A 25,928-nucleotide genomic window follows, 5' to 3' on the forward strand; every position below is an offset into this window, starting at 1 on the left:
TATGCTGATTTCCCCATGCTGGTTTTGCTCATGCTGCATTGGTGCAGAGTAATCAAATTTACATAACTGGAAGAAAATGCAGAACCCGTTTCTGTATTTGCCTGTGTTACTCATACACGCAAGAAGGATTGAAAATACCCCACTTTGAAGTTATTATGGTGGCTTTAAATGTGCACGTGTTTGAGTGAAAAGGAAGAGCAAGCCATGGTTAATTTGTGGTTGTCCTCCTTCCCTCGTTGCATGAAGCTCATCTCATAAGCTAACAGAGCTCACATTACCAATCCCTGCTGCGATCTTCGGTGTGAAAGATAATACAAAGTAATATCACTATTTCACTCCTTTAAAAGATTTAGCAGTCCCAGTCTGCTTGTTCGGTGCCTGCCCGAGGCCTTTCTACCTGTAATTGCTTTGGGCTTTTGCTTGGTTAGACACAGCTCTAAATCTGCAAGGTTAGTTGCTCTGGGATGGTGGTTTGAGAATGATCACCTAATCCCTTTTATCTGTCTTCTTACCCTAGCCGTACATGGTAGATAGGCAGGGCAAACTTTGTCCTGGACGGCTTGCAACGCCAACGTGCTATTACAGATGTGTCAGGCACAGGCAGGCAGCATAACTACAGCGGTGTTCTGCACAGTGGCATTCCATGTAAAGTATTTTATTGATCTTTAATGCAGGTACTCCAGCCTCGTTATTCTACACCCAATAAAACACGAATCTCTGAGCCTGGATGCTTGTGAAAATAGGATATCCCCATAAAGTGTAGCCTGGCTTTTTATATGTCTATACATACTATAAAGCAAGAGATAAACATCTCTGCATTTGCATTTGGTTTGAAAGCCAGAGCCAAAACGTTACCCAAGGAGATGTGATAGTTTGCGGGAGGTGTGGGAGGTGTGTTGATGACTGCTTGAGCTGGCCATATCCCTGCTAGAGGTGCAGCAGACTTCTGGAAATTGGAGAACAAACAACAAGCTTCCTTGGTTTACTAACTGAGTCACATAAGACCTCTAAAATACTCTATTTTCATAGTGGCAGAAGGTTTCCTTGGAACAACCTGCAGGATATAGTACATAATTAGCTCATGTGAGTATTACTTCTTTTATCTGCGCTGATATAAACTTGGAGGCAACAATGAACTTGTGGGCTGTGCCGTGCACGTCAAAAGCAGTCTCAAGGGTCTTACAGCCAGGTGATGATGAGGAAAGCTCCAACTGCTGGAAATGGGCATGTGAGTGAGAAGTAGTCAGAAAAGAAGGAACTTGTGTTCCTTCTTATTCGCCAGAAGTAGGTTTTCAGTCCAGCTAGGAGACCCGCCTTTTGCATGTTGATGATATAAACAGCTCTGTGACGTCCATCCTAAGATACTGCATTAGTATCCTCTTCCTGTTTTCACACACAGTTGAAATGAAACCCTCCTCTCCAGGATACAACTCTTGATTGAAGGGGGAATGGCTTTAAACTGACACAGGGTAGATGGTAGATTTGGATTAGGTATTAGGAAGAAGCCCTTCACTATGAGGGTGCTGAGGCACTGGAACAGATTGCCCAGAGAAGCTGTGGATGCCCCATAACTGGCAGTGTTCAAGGCCAGGTTGGACACAGGGGCTTGGAGCAAGCTGCTCTAGTGGAAGGTGTCCTTGCTCATGGCAAGGACTTGGAACTGGATGAGCTTTAAGGTCCCTTCCAACCCAAACCATTGCGTGAGTCTATGATTCTGTGGATGGAGATAGTGTATAAACAAGTCCACATTGACTAATTTCAGGTACTGATCTCAATAAAACCTCCTTTTCAAGGTGATTTCAAGCTGAAATTGAAAGTACAAGTATGTCAACGTCTTCCTCAGCCCTTCATCCTCTCCTCCCTGTAGTGTGTCATTCATCTGGTGCACAGAGTCTGTAAATCCAGCTCCAATGAATCCTTATTATTTACATCAACTTTCACAGCTCTTGTTGGAGAGATGGTGAGAGGCCCATCTTATTACAGCTGATATTGGGCACCTTTAAGATGTGATTTGTAAGTAACCTGAGCTGGAGGAAGTGTAGGAGCCGGTTTCCTTCTTTCTCTCTGTGGTATAATTTTTTTCTACATCTTCAGGTTTTGATGAGGTGTGGAAAATAAATTTTCCTTTGAAATCCCTAAATATTTCAGTGGCAATGAGAGGAATTTCTCATCCATCTCCAGTCATTATTTCATGCTCTTAATTTCTGATAAGGGAACAATCTTGTAATGAGCCATCAGAAATGGCATCGTTAGAGATGTAAAAGGGAGCTACAGGACTGAGACGGTACCAGTACACGTCTCACTGCTACAGGAGTACCCTAACTCTCAGAGGATGAAATATGAAGGCTGGTTGAGGTTATATTAGAGTAGGTTCATGCTACATTTCTGCTTCTGGGTAGAATCAAGACCATATGGGAACTAGAAGAGAGGTCATTTCAGTCCCTTGCTGGGTGGTTTTATGTGACAAGGGTTGTAAAACTTGTGATATTGCTGTGTACAAGGAGAAGAAACCCTATGTGTTAAACGCTCCTCTTCTGTCCCTTCTAATATACAAAAGGAGAGTGAGGCAGGCACAGGGATGGGAGGGGGTCATCTTTGAAGGGGTTTCAGACCTGCTGCACCTTCTGATACAAAGACTTTACTGCTGGTAAAGTGCAGATACTGCAGAAGTTGTCACTATCCAGATAAAACCTTATTTCTATCAGCAGCTGCTCGTAGCATCTCCCCAGTGGTAGAATAAATCTGATAAAAAAATGTAGTTGTAAGCAGCAACGATTTTATCCTAGTGAATAGATTTTATCCACCAGAAAAGATGTTGTGCTTGGCCATAATTTTTCAGATATGATGAATAACAACATAATATGACCCTCAGTCCTAAGGATTTAATTTTAGAGGAACTACTGAGCGTATCGGATAACACTCAACTTTTCATTACCTGTCATTTTTTTTTCTACAGCTTGAGAAAAAAAACAAACCAAAACTGCCACAGGCAAATTTCAACAAAAGAACAACTTCAAATACACCCAATTAACAATTTATGAAAGGAAATCCAAACCAAAATTACACAGGGCAGAAAATTGGGCACTAAATCAAATGTTATGTGGAAATTACTCTACAGGGAGTTATGGCCCCTTGCAGTGCATTGTCAAACGGGGCTTTTTCAGCGGAGGCTCAATGAGTGCCCTCCATCATATCTTTTCTTGCTAGAAATGCAATATTTTGTCATAGAATCATAGAATCACAGAATGATTTGGGTTGGAAAGGACCTTAAGATCATCCAGTTCCAACCCCCCAGCCATGGGCAGGGACACCTCACACTAGACCGTGTTGCCCAAGGCTCTGTCCAACCTGGCCTCGAACACTGCCATGGATGGAGCATTCTCTGGGCACCCTGTGCCAGTGCCTCAGCACCCTCACAGGGAAGAACTTCCTCCTTAGATCCAACCTGAACTTTCCCTGTTTCAGTTTGAACCCATCGCCCCTTGTCCTGTCACTACAGTCTCTGATGAAGAGTCCCTCTCCATCATCTTTGCAGGCCTGCTTCAGACACTGGAAGATGCTCTGAGGTCTCCACGCAGCTTCTCTTCTCCAGGCTGAACAGCCCCAACTTTCTCAGCCTGTCTCCATACAGGAGGTGCTCCAGCCCCTGATCACCCTCGTGGCCTCCTCTGGACTTGTTCCAACAGCTCCATGTCCTTCTTATCTTGAGGACACCAGAACTGCACACAGTGCTGCAAGTGGGGTCTCACGAGAGCAGAGTAAAGGGGCAGGATCACCTCCTTCCACCTGCTGGTCACACTTATTTCGGACATGGCAATGAGCACAACTTGGAATGAACACCACTGATAAACCAACCCATGTGCAGTTCTCAATCAGAAGTACTAAAAGTCATTAGATTTATTTACACTTTTGAATCTAGGATTTGTTCACTGTATCCCAGCAATGAAAGTCTCTGTAGCATCAACAAACACAAAATCACTTTTAATTTGTTAGCACAGCTAGCTACCATGCATACCCCAATAGGTCATGGTTTCTATATTTAATGTTAGTATGGGGCCATTCTTATGTCTGGGATGCAATTTCAGCCCCAGTGCATCCTGTTGCTTCCTTATTTACTCATTCATTCAGCAGCTGCTGGATTTTCTCTAAAGATATTAAGAATACAAACAGGTAATTGCCTTCAGCAGCTCTGAAATTAACTTAAGCCACTACTTTGTTTAGAGAAAAACATCTGTGTCTAGACCATTATCTGTTTAAACACATGAATAGCCGGCTTTTGTAAGAGACAACAGCAGTATCACTTGCATTGCGCTATCTGTATTATGTGCGGTGGCGTGTTATTTACAGATACCAGGACCAGCAATTGGGGATGACTAATAGAGCTGACACGGGCAAGATCAAGCCTATTTGTGATACAGCTGTGGCATTATATGGATTAATATAGTTAGAAGATTTGGTTGCTGTGCTGGATGAAGTCTTGGTGACGTGGTCTAGTATGAGGTGACACAGGGGTTGAAACTAGATGATCTCAAGGTCCTTTCTAACCCTAACTATAGAATCATAGAATAGTTAGGGTTGGAAAGGACCTTAAGATCATCCAGTTCCAAACCCACTGCCATGGGCAGGGGCACCTCACACTAAACCATGGCACCCAAGGCCTCGTCCAAGCTGGCCCTGAACACTGCCAGGGATGGAGCATTCACAACCTCCCTGGGCAACCCATTCCAGTGCCTCAGCACCTTAACAGGAAAGAATTTCCTCCTTAGATCCAGCCTAAACTTCCCCTGTTTCAGTTTGAACCCGTTACCCCTTGTCCTATCACTACAGTCCCTAATGAAGAGTCCCTCCCCAGCATCCCTACAGCCCCCTTCAGATACTGGAAGCTGCTCTGAGGTCTCCACGCAGCTTCTCTTCTCCAGGCTGAACAGCCCCAACTTCCTCAGCCTGTCTTCATATAGGAAGTGCTCCAGCCCCTGATCATCCTCGTGGCCTCCTCTGGACTTGTTCCAACAGTTCCATGTCCTTTTTATGTTGAGGACACCAGAACTGCACACAGTGCTCCAGGTGAGGTCTCACAAGAGCAGAGTAGAGGGGCAGGAGCACCTCCTTCGACCTGCTGGTCATGCTCCTTTTGATGCAGCCCAGGATACGGTTGGCTTTCTGGGCTGCAAATCTGGTTCTATTCCTGTTTATCCTGTGCTCCCACATCAGAACAGAAAAGGAAACCTGTGAAAACATGTTTATTTATTATCTTCCACTGAAATGCATGTCTGCATAAGAGAATGTGGCTTTTAGTGTCCATTCATGGGCATTTAGATCCATGGCAGAGTGTCCTTGCTGTGACCGTAGTACAAGAATTCCATTAGATCACTGTTTTCCTGCACCTTCAAAGCACAGATATTTGGGCTCTTCCAGCCTGCTTGGCATTGTGCAATATGACTGCCTCTGCATGTCTTAGTTATCTCACTGGTGAAGATGCGAGGACAACTCTGTCACTATAAATGAAGCATTAGAACACCCCAAGGGTTTTTTTTTTTGCTTGAGTCCATTAAGTCATGCTTTTGGCACTGAACCACTCTATCAGATAAGTTAGTGTCCAAGGCACGTAATAATTAGTGAATAAAACACCCCCAGAGTATCTTAAACCTATTAAAATGTGTCTTTTAAAGTATAAATGAGTTTTTAACCTCATTTTAAATGATGATTTTCTTCCTGTAACACACCCCTTCTCTGCAGATAACAGATCCCAGGGAAGCAGAGGATAAACCAAAGGCACACATTAATGTCAAAGATTTTATTCTTCTGTTTGTATTTGTGAAAGATACTTGACTCTTTGCTGCCAATTTTCTGCGTGACTCTTTCCTTCTTCAATCACCCCACTTCTTTCATCGCATTGTGTGATGTTTGCTGTCTGCAACTAGATGGTGGTGATAATAATGAATTAAGTTCATAAAGCAAAGGTCTAGGTTGAGGCAAATGCAAAAGTTCCTTAGTTTCTAAATGCAGAAATGATGCACTTTTTAGAGGCTCAAAGAAGATCTAAAGCGTCAAATCAGTGTTTTCAGATGCTTGGTACCCTTCAAACTCTGGCCAACTGGAATGTCTGAATGTGATCTCAAGAGTTAAATATTACCCATTTTCTCTGTGCCTTCACAGTTCCTCCAAGGCAGATCTCTAAGCAAACAAGCAAGAAATAGAACACATTGTAAGTGACTCTTTTCTCTCATTCCCTTGCCTCCCTCATGTATGCTTGATGGGGCTTCTCATTCTTACCATGGTGATTTGGTCTTTCTACTGTGACTTCCACTCAAGTGATAGAGTCATAGAATCACAGAATGGTTTGGGTTGGAAAGGACCTTAAGATCACCCAGTTCCAAACCCCTGCCCTGGGCAGGGACACCTCACGCTAAACCATCTCACCCAAGGCTTTGACCAGCCTGGCCTTGAACACTGCCAGGGACGGAGCATTCACCACTTATTTGGGCACCCTGTGCCAGTGCCTCAGCACCCTCACAGTAAAGAACTTCTTCCTTATATCTAACCTGAACTTCCCCTATTTCAGTTTGAACCCATCACCCCTTGTCCTATCACTACAGTCCCTGATGAAGAGTACCTCTGCAGCATCCCTGTAGCCCCCTTCACATGCTGGAAGCTGCTCTGAGATCTCCACGCAGCTTCCCTTGTCCAGGCTCAACAGCCCCAGTGTTCTCAGCCTGGCTCCATACAGGAGGTGCTCCAGTCCCCTGATCACCCTCGTGGCCTCCTCTGGACTTGTTCCAACAGCTCCATGTCCTTTTTATGTTGAGGACACCAGAACTGCACACAGTGCTGCAAGTGGGGTCCTCCCAGTCCTTTCAGTTCTCCACTCCTTCCAGCAAGCTGTCCCATGGCCTTGCTTCCTATTCACTGGGTGGGAATGGAGAGCATTTCGTATCATAGAACCATAGAATAGTTAGGGTTGGAAAGGACATTAAGATCATGTAGTTGAAAACCACAGCAAAGGCCGTTATTTCTCAAGTACAACTCATTGCAAAGCTCCAGTGTTTGTGCTTCAGAGTAGTTCATACTCATAGAGAAGAACAGCTTGTTTTCTCCTGTAGCTTTCCAAGGCTTTGGGGACATTCAGGTCGAGAATGTGCTGTAGTGAGTGCCATTTCTTCTTTCTTCAGAGTGTCAGAATCACTTGGATTGCTTTTTTGTTGTAACTTTTGATTAGGAGTCAAAGCGCAGCTCAGGGCCGGTTTAAAGGACCATGTGTATTGTTTGAAGTGACATACGCATGCAGTCGTAGGGTTGGAGTCTTCAGCAGTGACTATTAAGCTCAGCCTCCTGATTCTCCAAACCATCCTTGTGTTAGTTCATTCTGACTCCAGTCTACACCAAACCTAACATCTCTACAGGCACAGAAGCCAGAGGCTGGGAGGAGAAGACCTTGTTAGACTTCCGCCCTACCTGCAATATAGATGCAGCTGCATCATGAGCAGGCTCTTAAAATCAGGTTCTGAATGCAAGCACGGCTCCCTAAGGCAGTATAAACTTCTAACTACCTAGAAAATGGCATGCGATGTGCCAGCAAAATCAGGTCAACTCAATAGAGGGCAGACCATGAGCCTGTGTGCTGCTTAAACTGATGACTCTGCAGTCACATTACTCTCACGATTTCCCCTAATTTTAGCTGTATTTAGTTTATCTCATATCATGTATTTAGTATATCTCATAAATACACAAGATAGCATCGTTTGTTATGTTGAATGTTGCAAGCTGCATCACAAAGTCTCCAAGACAAATGCATAGGCTTTCTGTCTGCCTGAGCAAGTATCTAATTCCAGAAGAATTTGCAGGAAAGCCAACAAAGGGGATGTGTCATTTTTCTAATGCACGTAAATGTTATGTTCTGTCAGAATTGCTGGAAAGTTCAAGTAGGATGCTGGGGCTCAAAGGTGATCAGGAGATCTGGCTTTGGGTCCTAACACTTCCTTCGAGACTTAATGTGTTTCCTCTCATAGAACTTACTCATCTTCACCTTTTCTCCATTGTTTATACACTCTATATTATTTGTATATATATTATATAAACGTATATGGTTGTAATATATGTTATTATAATATAAATCTGTTACATTCATGTTATATTTTCCCGTAAGAACACTATGTAAAACTGGACAACACTTACACATCCTTTTCTATCTTTCCATCCTCCCATCTCAGCAGAGCCCTAAGACCCCCTTCTCTGACCTCCGTGATGACGAGAAGATCTTTAATGGAGGAGAAGGCATGTGGCAGAACCAGAACCAGGACAAAGCCTTGCTCTCAGAAATCACAGAGGAGGATCTGGAGGCAATCCGCCAGCGAGAAGAGGCCGTTCAGCAGATTGAGGTGAGTCACTTCTCCCTTTCAGCTGGAAGTGGAGATTCCTTTTGTTGCTTGTTCAACATGATAGAAGAAATGGTGATTTACAGTGCTTCCAGTACAGTACCACTGAAAATGAGAGAGATTATCAAGTGTTTGTAAGGATGGGAACCAGTGGCAGAAGGAAGAATTAGAAATCCATATGACCCATAATGAAAGCATCAAGAATGAATTTATGTTCATGGACTAATGTTGTATGGAGTGAGTCTTCCATTACAAAGGCTGCGATGAGGTAGTTTAGTTGAGCTTGGCTCTGCAGCAAAACAGCTTTCTTAGTGCGTGCAAACTCGAAACTGGAATTTGTCACAAACAGAAAATCTCCAGCTTTAACATAAAAGAGGATAATAGGTAAAGGAAAGGAAATAACTTGTTATTTTTTTCAAGTAATTCAGTGGTTTTGCTTTATCAAAGTATTTGGCTGTTCTTAATACAGTTAAAAGAAGACACACTATTTTTATTCCTTTTTATTTGAATGCACTATAAATAAAAGATTAAAAAAAGGAACAAAGAGAGGCCGGAATAAGTTAAACATCCCACATTTGTCTTTTTTATACTTCTCTTTTTATGCTTTTGGGAAACCTTGTCCTTAAATTGCAGGAATAGCTGAATAAACCCAGAACACATTAAACCTTTCTAATTTGTGTGCTTTTACAGGCCTAAACTCAAGATGAACCAACAAAAAAAGAGGGCTTCAGAATAATCAGAACATTTAATTAAGGGCTATACTTTGTCCTTTAATTGGATTGAGCTAATTTTATCAGGATAGATTTTGATTGTGGTATAGCGGGAATTGTGATTGAGTTACCAGTGCAAAAAGGGGATAAACGTTCCTGCTGGGGACTGGTTCTTTGAGGCTGTGACCTCTGTTTGCAGACAGTGAGAGCTACATGTGATTCACACTGTAAGTAAGAAATGTTGATGGTAGTTGCACAGGAGCCAGTCGAGGTTAGCATGTATCTAATTTCTGCTGTGGTTTGCTGAATAGAGATGACTGAGCTTTGTGGACTTGCATGCACCACTAGGGATGAAATAGTTATATTCTCACACTGAGTATCCTTGGGTGTGAATTGTCCTTTCATATTGAGGATCCTCTTTGCATCCACCAGGACAAACTCTAGGGAATTTTCTTGATGGAAAATGCATGTTTTGGGGTGTTCCTGCCTTTTGGTCTTCAAGAAGGATGGTAGCAAAGGTGTTTTTGGACAGAGCCTTGTGTGATACGGATACAGTTTAGTGTGAGGTGTCCCTGCCCATGGCAGGGGGTTGGAACTGGATGTTCTTAAGGTCCTTTCTACACTAACCATTCTGTGATTCTGTGATTCTATTTCTGAAATGATGTTGTGGGCACAAAAGATACTGTTATAATCCTTTTGCCTGAAGTCTATTCACTGCCTTTTTCTTTCCATCTTTATGTTGCCTCCTGTGCTGCCCAAAAAACACACCACACTGTTTGCCCATTAGATAGAGGAGAATTACAAACCCCAAGCCATCCTCAAGCACGTCAACTTCGGAAAAACAAGAGATGCAGTTGTGTCTCCTTAGAGAAATCCTTGGTTTCCTGCTTAAATCCCATTTCTGTGTTACAATTTGATATCTCTGCATTGAGCCGCATTGGACCACGTGGCCATGGTGGGGTACTTCAGGCAATTTAAGTGAATGCAGTCCTAGCCCGACATAACTTCTAACTAAATGCAGCACTCATTTATTTTGAGCAGCCTGGTCTAGCGTGAGGTGTCCCTGCCCATGGCAGGGGGTTGGAAGTGCATGAGCTTCAAGTCCTTCCCAACCCAAACCAGTCTGTGATTCTATGTGCAGTTTGCTTATCTATTGATTTGGCAGATCCTTCAGACCTCTCTGCCTAATATGAGTTTACCTTTGAATAATTTATTCAGCTTCTGGAGTTAATACTGATTCAAATTAAACAGTTAATGCCTTCTGCTTCTAACAATGTGTGTGCTTTCATCTCACCTATTTTACCCCCATCTCCTGCATCTATTTTGCTTTCCTATCCAAGATCCATGCTCACCCTGTAAGGAGGACTGCGTTCCTCAAGCATTATTCCAAATGTCTCTTAAACATTTCTCCTCAGAAGCAATGCATTTAGGACCAATAGCTCTTTATTTAACATGTATGAAGATAGGCTGAGAAAGCTGGGGCTGTTCAGCCTGGAGAAGAAAAGGCTCTGTGGAGACTTCATAGCAGCCTTCCAGTATCTGAAGGGGGCCTATAGGGATGCTGAGGAGGGACTCTTCATTAGAGACTGTAGTGATAGGACAAGGGGTGATGGGTTAAAACTTAAACAGAGGAAGTTTAGATTGGATATAAGGAGGAAATTCTTTCCTGTTAGGGTGGTAAGGCACTGGAATGGGTTGCCCAGGGAGGTTGTGAATGCTCCATCCCTGGCAGTGTTCAGGGCCAGGGTGGACGAGGCCTTGGGTGCCATGGTTTAGTGTGAGGTGTCCCTGCCCATGGCAGGGGGTTGGAACTGGATGATCTTAAGGTCCTTTTCAACCCTAACTATTCTATGATTCTATGATTCTATGTTTTTTGACAGAAATATAATGAAAATGCTATGGACTGTGTGATACCTCTCCCCACTTGTATTTGAATGAGCAAACAGTGCTTTTAAATAGTTTTCACTGGGGCTTGCTTTTCTGTTTGTTGACCCACATAGAATCATAGAATGGTTTGGGTTGGAAAGAAACTTTAGATCATCCATCTCCAACCCCCCTGCTGCGGGCAGGGGCATCTCACACTAGTCCCTGTCACCCAAGACGTTGTCCAACCTCCGTCCACTGCCAGGGATGGAGCATTCACCGCCTCTCAGGACAACCTGTGCCAGTGCCTCACCACCTTCACAGTAAATAACTTCTTCCTTATATCTGGCCTGAGCTTCCCCTGTACGTATTTCTTATGAGAGGACTCACCTTCTGCATTAAAACTTCCCTGATTTCATTAGCAGCTGTGGGTATGCAAAGGAGGGGACACACTGAGCTCATAGTCGCCCTTACAACGTTTCCCCATGTGTGTTTTTAAAACTAACAAATAACCAAAAGATTTAATAGGAAACATTATTCCTGTCAAACACAAGTAATCAACTAAATTTATTGCCAAATTGATGTGTGGCATTTGTTCTCCTTTGGGGACCAGAATGAAGAGTAGAGCTGTGCAAACATATCGTATGCAAGTGGATTGGTCTTGCTGCATATCCAGCACCAGAAACATGTCAGTCTTGAGGAGCACAGACGAGGTGACAGGAGCATTGCTGGAATATCACATCTCCTGGGCCACACTGATGAGCGCTCAACTTTGAGGAAACTCATAGTGATGGTACCAGTAATGAGGCTTTTTTATTTTAACATTGAATCTGCCCTTTTTGCAGGAACAGATATAAAACCTTTTTCATTGCTAAAGAAATGAGGAAATAAATTCTCTTCCCATCTTGTGTCCTGAAAAACAGATATAAAATTGTGCCCGTAATAGACACTTTCTTAATGTCCCAATGACTCTTTTCCTTTTGTGTGTTTTCCACATCTCCAGAATCTCTTCAGAGGTTCAGGTTAATGGGGCGTTGTTCTCTGTCATGAACATCCCTTGAGGGCACTTTTCAGCTTCCACCTGGAAAGAAAACAGCCATGTCAACAGTTCAGCTGGCTGTTCATTTCATTTCAATGTGCTGCTTTTGCTATTGCTTGCTGATTAAAAATAGACAAGTCTCCAATGGAGATGTCTCACCAAAACCTTACATTTTGGATAAAGATCTTTATTCCTTGGAAATGTCAAAATCTGGTAGGGCACGGCAGCCTTGACACAAGTGTTATGTCTTAAAATATTGCTTTGAACTGTTATATAAAACCTATTTTAACTTGAACTGTATTGGCAGTGAATAATAGATGCCATAACAACTTTATATATAGCCCTGTAAAAATGTGCCGTCGGAAATACATGAGCTGAACTGTAATGTGCATTGTCAGTGCTCAGTGCTGGCACGAGCTCTGTCATAGCAAATATATGTAATTTAGCATCTCGTGCCTTTCACTGGCACCTGTGGTCATGTGAAAAATGGAATTAGATAAAGCTTTGAGAAGAAATTGATAAGTATGGAATGGGGAACATCAGAATTTCATCTGCTGACTGGAAAGACCTATGATAAAAAGATGCAAAAATGCCATATTCATTCAGAAAGCCTCTAGTGAGCCTCCCCACGTGTCCAGATTCTCCAAAAGTGATGAGAAAGGAAGATAGGATCATCATAGAACTTCCCCTGTTTCAGTTTGAACCCATTAGCCCTTGTCCTATGGCTACAGTCCCTAATGAGGAGTCCCTCTCCAGCAGCCTTGTAGCTTGAAGGAGAGTTGGGTAGGGTGTAGCAAGAGGTATGAGATAATCCTTTTATGTTTAGGGAAGTGTGTTCCCTCTGGTTCAGCATTGGGAGATGTTAGAGTTCGTTCCCTCTCTGTTCTGAAGAGAAGTGATAGATGCCAGCCTCCACACCTGTCAGTCAAGCATTTGTAAGCAGACAGAAGATGAAATACAATAAGAATAAAGCAAAAAAAGGCCCCAAAGAGACTGTTTGTTAGTTTAAACATGTTCCTTGTTCACTCACTACTACCTATCATCTCTTGCTGTGGGGTATTTTGGGTAAAACATCTCACTGATGCTAGCGGTTTAGAAGGTTTAATGCAAACTAGTTTAGATCTTTCATCAGCTCAATAGCCCAGGGTTTTGACTTAGAAGGGCTCTGCTTGCCTCTTCACAGCCTTTTTGATTCAGAGTAATGTATAAATAATACAAAACCATGACAAGCACCACAAGTGAAAGAGCTGGCGCAGTGTGAGTGTCAAACAGCTCTCTTTTCATGGCAGGGTGGTGGAGCCTCATGATGATGAGTGGAGAGTGAGGTTGACATGGCCAGTGCCGGGACTCAGTATTGGGTTCTTGCCTAAAGAATCTGCTCCAGTGTTTTGGCCAGTATAATTTAAAATGACCCAAGCTATAGGACTGCCACCATTTGTTTCAGGAGACTATTTCACAGTCCAGCAGGCTTCAGTGTTGATGGGATGCTTCCCTCTGTTCTTGCTAAAGATCCCTTTCTCATTCTTAGCTTTTTCCACTTAGTGAAACTCTACTGGACCCTGCGAATAAATCTTCTTCCCCTTTGGCTTTTAAACTCCTCAAATGCTAAGTTACCCTCCTCTTCACAAGTCAGTCTCTTGCTTTTCAGTCACTTCAGTGTTCTATTCTCAAAGCCTTCCCATTTGTTAGTTCTTTTCCCCTACAGCAGCAGGCTGTATATAGGATCTTGACGTACCAAAGCTGAACAGAAAAAATAAATTCATCTATTTTTTTATATATATTCTATTTATATATATCATGGGTATTAATTCTAAATATTATAGACATAGAATAGTGCCTATTCTTTAGAATAAAGGCATTCTATTCTATACCTGTATAAAAATCCCCATGGATCTAATTCAGAGGTTACAAGTGCCGATGGAGTATTTCGAGGTAATTTCTGCCTTAGTAAATTAAACAGTACCAAGGACACAAGAACTGACTCATTACACTTCTAAATTGTTAGAGCATATCCTGGCACACTTTTGACCTAGGTTAGACAGTGCTTGCCCAAATATTGACACAGTCTGAGAGTTAACATGTTCGTCATAAGGAGATTTAATGCAGCTACCCTGCACAGAGGGTGAGGGGACTTAATGATTGAATGCAATGAAGTCTCAAGTCCACACCTGCAGTTTCCGTGCCTAAGAACAGACGTCTTTCATGTCCTTGTATAGCTGCAGCCCTATTGATTTGATGATTTCATCACAAAAAACCTCCTTTAGTCTTCACTGAGGTGTCCCTGCCCATGGCTACATGATCTTAAGGTCCTTTCCAACCCAAACCATTCTATGATTCTCTGACATATAGGAAAGAGAAGTCAGGCAAATTAAGAGTAAATTCTGTGGGAATCCATGCAAGCCTGAGGGCAGAATAAGGAATATGTGAGAATAACAGCTGGCCTCTTTGAAAATGTGGAGGAACCTTAGCAAAAGAGAACAAAAGGCAGTCTGTCCCAGCAGACTCATGCAGTGCCTGTTACTGTGCATATTGATTTGCCCAGGCCTTTCGTCTCTATGCCTTTGTGGCCTCCATAACTTATGCATTGCTCCAAACCACAGTTACGTGCCTTCACGTCAAAACCCTTCCTAGGCTTAAAGCCTGCCAGTGTCGTGCCAATCATCACTGAAAGGTTTTAATCATTTATTAGTTGGAGTTTCAGAAGCTCTACCCTGAATGGGCCAGTTCTGCTCTGGTGTTTTCAGTGTCAGTTTGACTCATTCCCTGTTTCACTGCAGATGATGCTCTCTCAAGCGTCGTCATTGAACATGAGCTGGTTGACTGTGGAGCAATTCTGCTTAAGGTGTTTCTATTCAGATGTTTTGGCTTTGATGAGAAAGGCAGTTTTAGAACCATAGAATTAAATAAAACGATAATTTAGGTAGGAAATAAGATCACTGAGTCCAACCATTATCCTAACAGTACCGAGTCTACCACTAAGCTATATTCCTAAGTGTCTTTTCAATACTTGCAGGGGTGGTGACTCAACACTGCCCTGGGCAGCCTGTTCCAATGTTTGACAACCATTTTGGGGACAATTTTTTTCCACATATGCAACCTAAACCTGCCCTGGTGCAGCTTGAGGCCGTTTCCTCTTGTCCCATCCCTTGTTCCTTGGGAGCAGAGCCCAGCCCCTCCTGGCTCCATCCTTCTGTCAGGCAGTTGGAGGGAGCGATCAGGTCCCTCCTGAGCCTTCTCTTCTCCACACTGAACCCCCTAGGTCCCTCAGCCATTCCCCATCACACTTGTGCTTCAGGCCCTGCACCAGCCCTGTCGCCCTTCTCTGGCCCCGCTCCAGCACCTCAATGTCTCTCTTGGAGTGAGGGGTCCAGAGCTGAACACGGGGTTTGAGGTGTGGCCTCATCAGTGCCAAGTACAGGGGGACAATCACTGCCCTGGTCCTGCTGCCACATGGTGCTGATACAGGCCAGGATGCTGGTGGCCTCCTTGGGCACACTGCTGGCTCGTATTTTGGTGGGAATCACAAGCTGTGCTCATATATTGTGCTTCAGTTCACTTCTCAGAGTGCTCTCAAAGCTCACAAATTAAATTCACGTGGGGTGAAACTTCTTTAAAAGATGTACTGCAAGTGTCTGCCTTATGTACTATGGCCAATAATAGACATTCAGTCCATAGGAACAGGCTGGAGGTAGTGTGAAGTAAAACCCTTATGGATACTTTGGATATTGGTCCCCAGTACTAGCTGTTTTTCTCTGTACATCTGTACCTGCTGGTCTGCAGTACTTGCTGGTGCAGGTACAGACTTGGCTTTTCAGCACAACTGAGTGTTAATCTGCTTCTTGGTCTCCTCCAGAAAGGCAGTGTGATTACACATGACCTTAAACTTGGCTTTTTCCATCCAGAACAGTTTCCAGTGCTGCTTGAAAGTACCATATACTCTTTGTAGTGTCCTAGAGCCCAGAGCATCATCATGCTAGAGGATTTTCACTATCATAATGTAAGAAAAATGCTTCAACAAGCTGACTCACATGATACCTACCATCTCACACAGAGAAAGCAAATATAAGGTGGCTAAAGGGGTATCACATGAAACCCAGAGGAGATCCAAGTGAAGTGAATCCTAGTCAGTTCTGCTAGCCTTACACAGTATGGTGTTCAACCAACCCATACCAACTGGCTCCAGCATCAGGATCCTTTCCCTGCTGAAGCACATGGAGTCTGACAACTCAGTAACAGCCTGAAGAGCAGTATAGATGGCAGTTACATGCTAATAGAGCAAACACAAAAATCACATCCACCCACAGAGTTCTTGCTCTATTTCCTTCTCTTTCCACTTCCACTATTTATTAAATGCTACTGTTATATCGATATACATCCATCTGGCCCATAAACCAAATACATCAAGACACAGAGGCAAAAGGTTGAACACCAGCAGGTAATACATTGTGAAAATTCTCTTATCATCTCCTTTCTGCTCACACATCAGTTTTGCTTCCAAAAGTCCAACCTTTTTCTTACTGGCTGGCTAAAATGGATTTCTTCCTCTCCTCATGGAAATGATTAGAGCTTGTATGTTTTTGCAATCAGATTTCATCAGGGATGTATGTACAACTTAGGATCTCACTTTGCAAGGCAGAGAGGATGTAGGAATACGTAACATTTTAGCTTTAGACATGTCTCAGGCGTAACCCTATGACAATACTATGTGTAGTAAAGAGCTTTTATCTAAATCGGAGAGGCTTCCATTGTGTGCTAGAGATGATTTTCCTCTTCTGACTTAGAGTCCCAGTGCCTTATCAAAAGACTGTGAGTGTCAGAGTCTTGCCCTAAACCCTTTCCTTCATGTACTCTTCCTTTCAGTGAGTTTGAATGAAGAAGCCTTGCTTCAGCAAATCACTTATGTGCGTGTAAGAGCTTTGCTGAATAGGGATGGACTTTAGCACCTACTAAAAGTGAAGTATTTCCTCTGCAGAGGGAGGAAATAGTGCTGACACACACATTATTTGCTAATAATCCAAATTTTAGGCAGTTTTTTTTTATCCAGAGAAATTGAGCTGAGTCAAAGCCTTGTATTATGACTGTCAATGTATATTGATAAGGTAGAGAGCTGGAAAGACATATCTAGTGCTTGTGATGAAATAGTGTTTACTTTCTGCAGATCCTCTCACTTAAGTCTTCATATTTCCTTTGTCAAAAGGATGTGTTACTTTTCCCCTCCATTTATTGCACTTTTGTCTATTTTTTCCTTGCTAGATAATGACTGTCTTAACCAAGGGAATACCTTGCTCCTATTTCTGTTAGCACAGACAATACAAACATCATCTACCTCATCGATACAGCTATTTCTGTGGATGTGATTTGCTGCCCCAAAGGGGAATTTACCACTCTCACCTATTACTCCGGTTAGAGCAGTTCACTCTCTAGTTTTCTGGTGCTAATTAATAACAATGTAGATCAATAGCCCATCAGCCAACCAACATGGTTGTTGAAGTGTAGAAGTGCTCTCAAGAGCTTTTCCTTCAGAGTTGACTTCTTGCCTTCTTAGACTGAGTGCTGTGATTGCTTTTTTGTTTCTTTTTGGTAGATAAATCATTTCCCCCCCAGTCTATATGGAGAGAATAACAACTATTTAGTCTTATATTATAAATAGAAAAAAGGTCCCATGGCAAAGCTTTGGAGCATCCCACTGAGACCCAGCAGGTTGGCAAAGGAATCAGCCCTCCCTGAACTGCTCAGGAGAAAGGAGGGTTAACTGAGTGTATTGAAAAGACCCTACAGATATTACAAGGGAAGAGATTACTGAGAAGGTGATTGAAATCCATATTTCACAGCAATATTTCACAGTTCATGTGCTGGAGCACCTCCCATATGAAGGCAAGCCTTGGGTGACATGGTCTAGTGTGAGGTGTCCTTGTCCATGGCAGTGGGTTGGAACTGGATGATCTTAAGGTCCTTTCCAACCCAAACCATTCTGTGATTCTATGGTTCTATGTCTATATGTTCCCTTTGTTCTTTATAAATTAGGCTTGACAGTAATATTCTCCCATATCCTTGCAGAAATTAGACTGAAAATCACAGACGATGTTAACAGTATTAATGACGGATGTCACACTTTAGGGGCTGATGCCAAAGACAGTATTGGTTTATACCCTCTGCACTATGCAGGGTCATATTCTTTAGATATTCTTTAATACTTTTATCTGTTCCTTTATAAAAGAGGATGTTATAGGACTGTATTTCCCCACCACCCTCTTCACTATTTATCTACTTACTCAGTGTGTTTCCACTAGTTGTCATTTCCTTTCCTGAGCTGAAGTCTTCTGTTCCTCTTTGTACCAGGCTACCAGACAGCATACTTGAAGCAGAAAGTCTGTTAAGACTCACGTGGTGTTATGGAGAAATGCAAACTTTAATGTCAATGTTTTAATGGGTTCTTTTTTCAATGCACATTTCTAGCTAGAGCCCTGAGTAACCTGCTCTGACCTTCTAGTTGGTCCTGCCTTGAGTCAGAGGCTGGACTAGGTATCCTCTGTGGCCCCTTCAAACCTGAATTAGACTGTGATCCTATGATCCCATTATCTCTCTATGCCCTCTGACTGCACCTCTGAGGGCTACCAAAAGTTCGCGTGTTAATCTTGCTTCAGTCTAAAGCCAAGACATCTCTATTTCGCTGCCTGTGTGAGGTCTCAAGTCATTCTCATTCTCCCTCCTCTTCCATTTATTTTCACTGCAGGCCCAAGTTCACGCTTTCTTTCCCCTTTCACACACCATTTGTCATTTATTTGGGAGAATAGTTAAGATATTAGGATGTCAGCATCCTTTTTTCCATCGAGTGGATGGGTAGAATTCAACAAACACTAGTGTAAGAGACAATGTCTATGCCTATGTCTGCACCTCCCTGGAAGAGTAATCCTCTGAGGTGGCCCTGTGCCCAGTGAGTCCATATCCCATCAGTGGGGTTACACTGTGGATATCCCATGGAAGTGTCCATTTGCTCTGGCCAGTCCTGATTCCCCACCCGTTGCTACAAGTGTGGATAAAAATGCTGATGTTATGGATAACAATTGGATAACAAATGGATAACAGTTGGAGCTCCTGGTCACACAGACAGAGCTGTGTGGTCTGTAGACCATTAAATAAATATCTGAAAGCGTGGCCTCTTGCTGATAGAAAGAGCAAAGCTGAATGATCTTCTAACTTCAGGGTTAGGGATCACTGTTGAAGGATGGGCGATGGAAGGGCTTTGACTCAATGATCGAAACAACGTACCCACACAGGGGTTTTTACTGTTACTCTCAAAGTCTGCTGAGCTGTCAGAGGCCAACAGGACTTTTCTGTCACTGTAAGAATCCTTGAGAATAGCTAATACTTCTATCTTTCCATGTATCTGTAGCAGGCAGTGCTGCTACAGCAATAAGGAACTCCGGTGAGTTGATCAGGCACTGGAAAAGGCTGCCCAGGGCAGTGGTGGAATAACCATCCCTGGAAGTGTTCCCAGACTGTATAGATGAGGCCCTCAGTGGCATGGGTTAGTGGTGGCCTTGGCAGTGCTGGGGTAAAGGTTGGACATGATGATCTTAAAGGTCTTTTCCAACTGAGCTTTAACTCTGCCTTTGGTGCTATTGAGTTTTGGAGCAAAATCTCCCAAGTCCATCTTTCCTTCTCAGTTCTTGCCCTCACAGCACACAAGGGATCAAAAGTGACTGCAGGTTTCTTACCCTGCTCCTATCCCATTTCACAGCTGGGAAAACTTGAGACATTATGGATTGCTTCTCTGCCAACGGAACTCCATAGAAATGTTAATGCTTTGTCTAAGACCTGGGAAAGAATCAGTATCAGTGCCAGGATTAAAATGCTGCTTGTTCTATACTTGAGCACCAAATTCCCTCCAGTGTGCTGCAATGAGAGATCCAAATACAAGACCTAGCATGTTTGGCTTTTAATTTTAACCCCCTTATTTGAAATGCTAGGCAAATGAAACGTGCTCCTGTTCACAAAACACACTGTCATCTATCCAGCTTGGATGAAGCTCAAGGAAAATGCTGATCATCATTTGTAACTGAAGGCACATCTCCCCTACAGAGGGAGCTTGCTGTGCTCTGAGCTTTTGCCCATGACATCTTGACTTTATCAAGAGGAGCTACACAGCAGCCCCAAGAGCACAGAGCAGATTGCGCTGTCAAAGAGAGCAATAACCTCTTGCCCTTTGAAGAGCCTTGAGATATGAAGATGAGGCTATAGGAGGGAGGGCAGGGAGGAAAAAGGCTTCTCTGATACTTGTACACATAAAACACGCCAGGGTGAAAACTCGCAGGGGTGTCAGCTATGTCAGGCAACATGCTGTTAAACTCTTAAAGGATGAGGAGTCTCCTGAGTGCCTTGAATCTGACAGACACATGTCCATAGGGATTCAGGTACGGTACTCAAAACAGAGCCCTGGAGACTTCAATCCGTATATACTGATTTTATGAATGATGGTTTGCTGCTGCATTTACAAAAGGAGTCTCTATTCATATGCAGAGGGGCATTTTGCTCCTGCCAAGCTTCTTGGTGGACACCTTTCTCCCATGGAAATGGTGGGAGCCCAGATGTATGGCACTGATGAGGAGGAACAACTTCAAAACTCATACAGCACTGAGAGCTCTCACAGTGTCTTTAAGAAGACAACTCTCTTTAAGAAGACAACCCCCTATAACAGGGGTCCTTTCCAACCCAAACCGTTCTATGATTCTGTAATTCTCTTTTTGCATGTAAGTAAAAACTCAGCAACCCCCATAACTTATCTTCCTCTCTGATTTCAGCTCATGTTTATGAATGTCAGTCTCAGCTTTGGGATGTGAGGACTTTTGGGTTTAGGTCCTCCCACCTTGAGTGAACCAGGAGGCAACAGAAGGAAATCCTGCACCTTTATATGTCAGTACTGATTGTTTAAGAGGGAGTCATCTCCTACTGAGGTCTGACAGGGACAGGCCTCGTTCTTTCAGTTCTTTCCTGTGTTGTTCTTCCTAATTTATATCACTGCGAAGGGTTAAGGAAGGTGACTTCAGGTGTTGCCATTAGAAAGTCAAATTGCAGGAGTAAAGCATTAAAAATAAATGCCAGAGCAGAGTTGCTGAGCCAGTGAATAAAGAGCTTTAAATGCAAACAGGGAACTAGCCGTGCATTTCTCTACCTGTCTTCCTATTGAAGGATTAAGAACTCTGCGTCTTTTAGGTTTGAGGCTTCCAGTTTAATTCCAGGTGCTGCTGAGTGTCACAACTTTTTACAACCCTCCTCTTAAGATTTAGAGGAACTTCCTTTTATTTAGACCACGGTGGAAAAGTTTATTACATCTTCCGAGATGTCACCTCGTAGGAATGAGGCCCAAAGAGAGCATCTCATAAATCAGTGCGTTTTAAACATGGGTCGTCATCCCCCAAGTACATTTTAGTATATGAGTGAACTCGTTTGCTTATAGTACAGATCCTCAGCTGTTGGAAGTTAGTATAGATCAACTCATTTCAATGCAGGTTTCTATGAGCTGTAAATGAACTGGTGTTTGAATGACTTTCAAACACCTCCAAAGAAAAGCGTGAACAGCATTTCTTTCATGCACAGCTTTCCTCTCCCCTGGGTGTTTTTGCAGAAGCACAAGGTATTTTACAACCACATTCAAGCAGATCCTGCTACACGAGTTCATCTTTCAGCATTTGTCTCTCCTTGTCTCTCCTTCAAGGTACCCTGTTATCCCCCTGTATCTCAGCATGTAGTGGTCCTTCACTGTTGTCCCAGTTCCATGTCTGCGATGCTGGTACCTTACCCTGGACCTTCGCTGGGCAACAAAAGCAGTCAGATGGAGCATTTTCTGGTCCCTTCCTACTGTGTACTGCTGAGGATGGGAATACCTCATGGTACTGCAGTCCCTGTTGCATCCAGAGGCAGCTAGAAGGATTTAGGGGCTGGAAATTGCAACACAGAGGAGGTTTGAGACAGGCTGAGGGACAGGATGAATATCTCCATAGCATCATCACCTCCCAACTGGGGACAGTGTCATATCATGCATTTATACAGTTCTGGTGTCCCCAGGGCACCAGTACTTCCCTGTGAGACACATGCAGTTATTATAGCAGCTTCAAATCTAGCTCTGTCTGAGCTTCCTTTTCTCTTTTCCACCCCTCCATCCCCATTGAAGCAGTGCTATGTATTAATTTTGCAGCACTCTGTGTGGGAGTCATGAGGTTTGGGTTAAACACTATTATATTAATACCTCTTGCTAATCTTTTTTTCTCCCGATGCCTGCGGAGTTAGAGCATCTATTGTTGTGTGCCATCAAAAAGACTTCCACAATAGCTTTGGAAGAGCTGTGAGAAGCCAGTGCTTTGTTTCAGAGGTGGGTTTGCTCTGTGGGTATCAGGACAGAGCAGCGTTGCGGTGAGTTGAGCCGAGGGGGTGGCTGAGCAGATGGCTTTGTACTTACTGCAGGCTCTCTGATGCTTGGTGACCTTCAAATAAGGTGAGGTAGGGCCCCGTCCTTTGAGATCTGGGGGCAGGAGTGCCGCTGAAGTGCCACCTACCTCTGCCCCATTGTTCCTGTCTGTAACAAAGGCGCTGGCACACACACTGACCGTATTGCATTAGCATAGAGATAAATGAGTCCTTTCGTTCCAAGTGAGACTGGAGCTGGTAAATGGTGCCAGGCTGGCAACCTTGAGTTATTTGTTGCCCAGTCCATTGTGCTTCCTAATATCTTGTTTACTGTTTTGGAAGGCATCAATGCATCAAGCAGGCATTTTCCTTGGGCCGTTTCAAGTCTGTTGAACCTGTGTGCCAAATGTAGAGTCATGTGAGCTGTACGAGCCATTTTAATTTTCCCCTCTTACACTTGCATTCATCAGTGTTGAACATCATTCACTGTCATATTATTGAAAGTGCTTGGGTCTTTCTGATGTTTGTAATAGCCCTTTCCAGTCTTGACAAGCCTGACTACAGAAATACAGTCTGTTTCTGCCCTGCTCACTGCCTCTAGTCATTACTTTCTACATCTCTGTGTACCAGGTCTATGCTACTCATTATTCCATCTTCTCTATACAACTATCCCCTTGCTGCTCTACACACTGGGCAGTGCACTCTGAGTGCTTTACTGTCAAGCTGGCCTGTCTTACATGGTCCACACTGAGCTGCCCTAATTCAGTCTTGTTGACCCTGGCCTTCTCTTAGGGTATTTTGACACGTGGTTAGGATTAGCCAGATCTTCTCCATGTTTGGAGACATCTCTCTTCTCACTAGACAGCCAGTTACAGACACAGCTCCATTGTTCTTGGAAGGTTTTTCCATCCTCCAGACTCAAGTCTTGACTGAAGATTAGGCAAGATGGGCAGTTGCACAACCTGTAACCCATGTAGTACCATGTCTGCTTGCGCAGATGTGCCTACTCCACCTATGTACCTCCAGATGAGGCTGTTGAAGTGGTTATAGAATCACACACTGGTTTGGGTTGAAAGGGACCTTAAAGCTCATCCAGTTCCAAACCCCTGCCATGGGCAGGGACACCTTCCACTAGAGCAGGGTGCTCCAAGCCTCTGCGTCCAACCTGGCCTTGAACACTGCCAGGGATGGGGCAACCACAGCTTCTCTGGGCACCCTGTGCCAGCGCCTCAGCATCCTGGGTTTGTCAATAGTTCTCTATCAGATTTCTGCCCCAAGAGGGTTGACCAAAGGTTAAACTCCTGCAGCTGAATAGGAGCTGTCATGTCACCATGGCATTTGCAGGATCATAATGATGATTGGGATGTTTACTCTTGCTTTTCAGGATTTCTTTTTTCCCCCACCCTCCAGCCCTGATGCCCTCACCTAGAACACTAATAAATATATTTAATGATGTGACATCCATCGAAATGACTAGAGGCAGACAAAAAGAGATTAATCTTTTGTCATCATGAAATTTGACCCACTTTTAGTTTTGGGTTGGGTTGTTTCTTCTTTCTCCTGACCCACTTTCGCATTACACATTGTTGTGTACCTTACTCCATGGCAGTTACCTTCCTTGGTCGCCTCAAGAGTGACAACATCACAGACATTTACAGCCTGAAAAAGAATTAAAACAACTGGTTTACAGTTCCTTTTTCATTCTGACTGAGCTATTGACTCATTTGAGGAATTGCAAAGGATAAGTGAGTGGTGATTTTCCTTACAAGGACCAGGCTATCACAGCCTTTCATGGGTTTTGTTGTTCTGCTTTGGTTTAGCCATTTTCCCATGATGTGTAAGGTTTTATTACTCCATTCATCATTCAAACAGCCAAGACTTTTTGTTAAGCTCAGTTATTTGTAACCAGCCATCTGCAACAGGAAATGTTCTTAAATAGAGATTAGATGTCCCTGTTAGTAAGTCCGCTTGTGCATACTGCATGTCATTAGGACCTCTTAGCACCAGGAGCAAGGTACCTCTTCCTACCTGTAGGTTTCCAAAATGCAGATGTCCCTGCCTGACTTCAAAGTCTTCAAATAATCTAGGAGAAGACAGTTTCTGAACACAGTGCAAGGGTGCTGGAGCACCTCCCATATGGAGACAGGCTGAGAAAGTTGGAGCTGTTCAGCCTGGAGAAGAGAAGCTGCGTGGAGACCTCAGAGCAGCTTCTAGCATCTGAAGCAGGCCTGCAAAGATGATGGAGAGAGACTCTTCATCAGGGACCGTAGTGATAGGACAAGCGTTGACGGGTTCAAACTGAAACAGGGGAAGTTCAGGTTAGATAAAAAGAAGAAGTCCTTTACTGTGAGGGTGATGAGGCACTGGCACAGGCTGCCCAGAGAAGTAGCAAATGCTCCATCCCTGGCAGGGATGTTCAAGGGCACGTTGAATGGAGTCTTGGGCGACACGGTCTAATGTAAGGCATCCCTACCCATGGCAGGGGGTTGGAACTAGATGATCTTAAGGTCCTTTCTAACCCAAACTATTCTATAATTCTATCCAATGTGTCATTAGATGTCTGTTGTACCATGAGCTGACCCGTGATCATCCCATTTCGTTTCATTTACTGGTTCATCTCAGACATACATCCATAATCAATGATACCTCTGGTTTTCTTCTTTACCAGACTTCTAGAACAAAACACTTTTTTATGTGGATTTTACACTTTTCTTTGAATGGTGGTTCTGTGTCCCTGCTCCTGTCATCCCCATCTCTTAGATCACCTCACTTCAGGTCTAAGTTAAGAAGCTTTTTTCACGTAAAGTGTTTGTAGTTTGATCTTGCAACTTTAGGAATTTGAGGTTTTTTCTTATTCTTCTCATTTTCTTCTTACTCTTAAAAGTGTGGCATAGAATTTTAATGCCAGCTTTGTTTGATTTGCTCCATCAGTTTTTTTCTCCATGGCTCTGTGGTTAGAGAGAAGAGGCACAGTATTCTCTTGCTAATCGTGGCCTGATGAATTCATGAGTAAATGCATTTATAAGCCATCCGTCTGGATAATGAAATTAAAGAAAAACAATGTCCTGATTTTGATGCTTACTTTTAATTGAACAAATGAAAAGCTTTCCATTTAGGCATGTCAGGGTGAACTAAGTAAGATTCTGGCAAGTTGCCCTTTCACTGATGTGACAGTACATGTGACAGCAATAAAATGGGGAAAAAAATCAATTCTGTTGAAAAAAAAAAATAATTGAACCTAATGTTAATTGCAGATCAGAAAAAAAATATTTATTTTTACAATTTAGGAAAACTAAGTGAAAATGTGAGTTACAGAATGGTTGGCCCACCTCAGAATGCAATTCATTGCTTGTTCTTTGTAGGGGAATGATGCAACTCATATTTTGATATCACCTTGCTAACTATTGACTATCTCAAATCAGGCTAAGATCTCTAGAGGTGACAAAACATGTTTTCCTAAACAGCTTTGATATTTAAAAGCCTTGCAACCTAAAGGATCTGCAGAGTTCACTTCAGCAAACAAAAGTCCATCTGTCTATT

The 25,928-nt window shown here is 43.2% G+C and overlaps 1 protein-coding gene across 6 annotated transcripts in view; it reads left to right on the plus strand.

Moving 5' to 3' along the window:
- The window catches only part of TSNARE1 (t-SNARE domain containing 1), a 447,504-nt gene that overhangs the window by 208,308 nt on the left and 213,268 nt on the right, over positions 1-25,928 (plus strand). For 5 of the 6 annotated variants that reach the window (XM_057429820.1, XM_057429825.1, XM_057429821.1 and 2 more), the window contains exon 8: positions 8,211-8,375. The exons of the other annotated variant lie outside the window; for it this stretch is intronic. In XM_057429820.1, coding sequence (XP_057285803.1) covers positions 8,211-8,375 — 165 coding nt within the window. The remainder of the gene's footprint in view (positions 1-8,210; positions 8,376-25,928) is intronic. 6 annotated transcript variants of the gene reach the window in all.

The sequence above is a fragment of the Pezoporus wallicus genome, unplaced genomic scaffold, assembly GCF_028554395.1.
Source record: "Pezoporus wallicus isolate ANWC-B61680 ecotype Strahan unplaced genomic scaffold, APGP_CSIRO_Pwel_v1 contig_7545, whole genome shotgun sequence".
In the NCBI taxonomy this organism is placed as follows: domain Eukaryota; kingdom Metazoa; phylum Chordata; class Aves; order Psittaciformes; family Psittacidae; genus Pezoporus; species Pezoporus wallicus.